The sequence below is a fragment of the Lactuca sativa genome, chromosome 2 (assembly GCF_002870075.4).
Source record: "Lactuca sativa cultivar Salinas chromosome 2, Lsat_Salinas_v11, whole genome shotgun sequence".
Classification (NCBI taxonomy): domain Eukaryota; kingdom Viridiplantae; phylum Streptophyta; class Magnoliopsida; order Asterales; family Asteraceae; genus Lactuca; species Lactuca sativa.
The window spans coordinates 122,220,646-122,225,566 of NC_056624.2; the positions used below are offsets into that span (position 1 = coordinate 122,220,646).

Below are 4,921 nucleotides of genomic sequence, written 5' to 3' on the forward strand. Positions count from 1 at the left end.
ATAAGTGATGTTCTTAAACAATGAAATTTGACTTATTATTCAATTGGTAAAAGTGGAGATTTGATATATGCAGTTAGTTAGCTTAATGTTTGTGTTAAGTTGAATTGTTTTAGTGGTTCTATATTTATGCTTTAAGTATATAAATGCTCCATATTCACTATCTCTTTTAAAAATATACCACCTAATTCGTAAACATGTGAAAACTGAAAAGAAGCTTTTCAACATCCAAACCGGTGTTACCTAAATCAAAATGGTTGTAAATGACAAAAATACCCCTAATCTTAATTTGTTGTTAATCAAAACATATAAAACTATGATCAAATTGATAATTAAAAGTTCAAAAAGTAATAGTCAAACATAGAATCTTTCGTATAGTCTAAACAAGTCCTCCAAGATTCATCCACTTCTCCAAGATGACAATGGTGGAGTGTTTGCATATTTCCACGTGTCTTGCATTACTGCAGGTGAATACCTATCGCCTTTCACATCTGCGGCAATCGATTCAAGCTCACACATGTCTTCATTCGTTAATTTTACACAAACTGATCCAATGTTTTGTTTAAGGTTCTCGATTTTTGTTGTACCAGGTATAGGACAAACATCGTCCCCTTGGTGTAGGAGCCACGTCAGCGCCAGCTGAGACGGGGTGCATCCCTTCTTTCTTGCCATGTCATTCACCCTTTCGTATACAATCTTATTGTTCTCCAAATTTTCACCTTGAAATTTCGGTAGATGCTGCAAAAGATGATGAACTATCATAATTTGCCCAAAAATTGGCTTTTAAAAAAACTTTATAAACACTCAAAAGTAGCCAAGATTTCATGTTATAGAAGTAGGATACGTGAATTGGGAATGTTAAATTACTTAAACATTCAAAACAAATGGATCTAAAGAGTAAATATTGTATGGGTAAAGTACTGAATTGCTAATTCATATTTGTCTGCTATTTTTAATATGGATTTAATTAACTTAATAGGTTAAACCCCTAATTCGGACAATTATATATGATTGTTCTTTGTTATACTTAATCGGGATAGAATGACTTAATGTGTTAAGTTGAAGAATATGGTTTAATATGTTTCCTTTTTTCCCAACTCCTCTCGTGTTGAATTTGATGAATAGTGTTAAAATCGATAAAGGTTGTGAAATTAGTTTTTCAGAATATAAAGGTAACACGATTATTTAGTCTAATATGACCATTCAACCTAGAAAAAAAAAATTAGGATTTATATATACAACACTTTATTCAGACAGAAGCATCACCCATTTAACCGTTTTTATCTTAAGAGGACTTAATGTAGATGAATAAGAAACAACCATTTGTATGAATAAAAGTATCTTTTTAATGTGCGTAAATGACAATTTTACCCTTTTGTTTAGAAGCTCTAAATACATAAAATGTCCATCTTCTCCTTTAACCCATTAAAACATGTTTTATGCATTAAGTTAAAAAGAAACAAGAACTCAATCAAGATTCTTGAAAAGGGTATTTCTAATTCTAGCCCCTTAACTACAATGTTGGCAATTGAACAAAGTATGGGTATTTTATATTTCAAATTTAATAAATCCAACGATATTTTTACATGTTGCTTTTTTATTTTAATAAAGAAAGAAAGATTGTTTTAAAATACAAACCCTTCGGAAGTCATCACTTGCAAAGTTCTCAACCACCTTCGGACCCTTTGAAAAGAACCCCTTTCCTAGAGGACTAAACGGAACTATCCCAATTCCAAGCTCTCTACAAACAATTCAAAAAGACAAACAAATCATACATATTTATGTAATTATATTAAAATAATTTAAAATTAAAATCAAACTCAAAAACCAAACACCCACCTACAAGTAGGAATCACTTCTTCTTCAGCATCTCTTGTCCACAACGACCATTCTAATTGAACAGCTGTTATTGGATGAACTTTATGTGCCCTTCTAATAGTTTCTGGTGAAGCTTCCGAAAGCCCTATGTATTTTATCTTACCTTCTTCCACTAATTCCTTCAATGCCCCCATCTAAACAACAAAACGTCACAAACTTTCATGGGTATTAAATTAAACAGAGTCAATCTCATAAAAAAAAACTTTATATTTTGTGTTTTTTCAAGATTAAACTCAACTTTACTTTTTTCTTAAAAATGACCTTTTATTTTTTTTCATTTTTTTCGATCCGACCCTTTTAGTCATTTTTTCTAAAAAACTTGTAAAATGTGATTTTTTTTTTTTGGAAAAAACTATAAAAAAAATGTGAGGATTTTTCGGAAACAGTTACTAGGTTGAGGGTTTTTTTGGAAGAAAAAAAAAAAGGAAATCTTCGATAAACTCCCACTATTTTGAGTCAGTTTACGATTTAGTCTTAACTTTTATTTTTTGCACAATTATTTTATATTTTGCTCAGATTAACGAAATATTCATTTTTTTCAATATAAAATGACAAATTATCATGTGAAATTAGATAATCATGATTTTTCTGTTCAAAAAATAAATGTTAGGATTAAACCGTAAACTTACCTAAAATATTGAGACTTTCGGAGATTAAGGGTTTTTTTCGGAAAAAATGTAAAAGTATAAGGTCTTTTTCAGCAAAAAAAAAAATAATAAAGTTAAGTTTTAAATTTGAATCTAGTAAAAACACAAAATATAATGTTTTTTTTACTTTTTTATAAGATTAACCCGATTAAATATTGTATGAATCAAGTTTATGGAGTATATTTATATATAAAATTATAAATATATACCGTGATTTCAATAGGAATGGTTGTATCAATACGATGAACATAGTAAAGATCAATACAATCGATTCCAAGTTGCTTCAAATTAGCATCACAAGCTTCTTTCACATACACAGGATCGCCGGAAACCACCATCTTTTTATCACCGGAGAGTGACTTGATCCCAAATTTGGTGGCGAGTTGTACTTTTTGTCTCGTGTGGGGCCCCTTGAGAGCCTGTGAGGTTTGACTTTGGTCCATTATAAGGTCAAAATAGTCAATGTACGAAAAGATATAAGTGATATGATCTAGCTACCTGGCTGATGATGATAGTGTTTGTATGAGGGCCATAGAGATCAGAAGTATCAAGAAATGTGATGCCGGATTCAATGGCGATTTGGATTACTTGAATCATTTCTTTTTCGGGTTTTGGGGACCCGTGTAATGGGGACATACCCATGCATCCTAAACCGATTGCTGATACTTCAAGACCTTGTGATCCTAGTTTCCTTCTTGGCATAATAACTAGTTCTTCTCCCATTGTAGCTCTTTCAATAAACAGTGATGAAGTTTTTGATGAATTTTATATGGTGGAAGAAAGCACATAGGGGATTATTTTAATTGAAAGATTCCCATGTGATATTGATGCTCACGTTGGATAATTTTGATTTAATAAGCTTGTCCATTAAGTTATATAGATTATTCAATTGTTGATTAAATCTTGGTTTTTATTATACTTCTTTCTAGTAATGTGCATCCACTTGCCTTTTAGTTAAAAACCAACTTGAAGCTCATACATTTCCATGGTGATTCGTTTTACAAATTAGAGCTACGTCTCTTATGTTTTGGTCAAGGTTCTTCATGTTTGTAGACTTTCCTTTTTCACCAATAAATATAGTGTCTCAATTGTGATTTTAACAAAAAAAATAACCACGATAGTAGTTTGTGGTGCCTTGTATAGAAATAGAAATAAAGTACATCTTATTTATTTATGGTTAAAACGAAATAAAATGTGATTGTTGACCAATGATTAATATGGCCATTTGTTTATGATCTTTTAAAACGCCTACCAAACACATGAATGAAAACAAAGTTCATTATATTTTAGTGTTATCAAATATAGAATAAATACATTTTTAAGCACACCAATTTTGACGTGACAATTCAATTTTGATATAAAACTAGGATTTTGACCGTCCAAGCAATGCTGCGGAAGCCCCAGTATGTTCAAAAACGCAGATCGACATCATACATACCATGGAGACGATTAAAACATATAAACTGGAGCATAAAAATATCAAAATAAAATTTGGATACAAATAATTATGTACAGAGGAGACGGACGAAAATAAGACTTGAAATTGTATCGTAAAGAAATTGATAAAAAAAAGATTATTAAAAAAATATGTAAGGGATCGAAGTGTAACTTTAAAATATAATAGGAGATCAAATCGTAATGTATAAAATACCAATAATTTAACTTTAAAATTATCAGAGGTAAAAACTGTTAAATAAAAATTAAATGAGGGGAAAAGATTATAAATATGAAAATCTTTTATGACCAGAACTTAAATGACTATTTCCAAAAATTATTGTTTTACATTTAATAATGCATGCTTGACAATATATAACATGATTTGGGTTTAGTAAACTTGGATTTGGAAATAGAAAATATATATATATATATATATATATATATATATATATATATATATATATATATATATATATATATATATATATATATATATATATTATATATATATATAAATCGTGGGAACATCATAGAAAAAGAAAAGGAGATGACTGCACAATCGACAGATAGGAAGAGAAGGTGAAATGAATAGTGATTTGCCTCACAAACGGATTTTGATATATATATATATATATATATATATATATATATATATATATATATATATATATATATATATATATATATATATATATATATATATAAATCGTGGGAACATCATAGAAAAAGAAAAGGAGATGACTGCACAATCGACAGATAGGAAGAGAAGGTGAAATGAATAGTGATTTGCCTCACAAACGGATTTTGATAATATATATATATATATATATATATATATATATATATATATATATATATATATATATATATATATATATATATATATATATATATATATATATATAATGGTGTGTTTGTGAAAGACATGAATTTAATAAGAACAAAAAATCATAGTTATTAGT

The 4,921-nt window shown here is 28.7% G+C and overlaps 1 protein-coding gene across 1 annotated transcript; it reads right to left on the bottom strand.

Annotated features, from left to right (window-relative positions):
- Nucleotides 1-304: 304 nt before the first annotated feature.
- LOC111887939 (auxin-induced protein PCNT115) lies at nucleotides 305-3,262 on the bottom strand. The gene is made up of 5 exons (XM_023884078.3): nucleotides 3,021-3,262; nucleotides 2,732-2,941; nucleotides 1,837-2,009; nucleotides 1,636-1,738; nucleotides 305-735 (listed from the first exon to the last, which is right to left on the bottom strand). The coding sequence occupies exons 1-5, from the start codon at nucleotides 3,243-3,245 to the stop codon at nucleotides 397-399; spliced, it is 1,050 nt and encodes a 349-aa protein (XP_023739846.1). The 5' UTR covers nucleotides 3,246-3,262; the 3' UTR covers nucleotides 305-396.
- Between the last annotated feature and the right edge of the window lie 1,659 nt (nucleotides 3,263-4,921).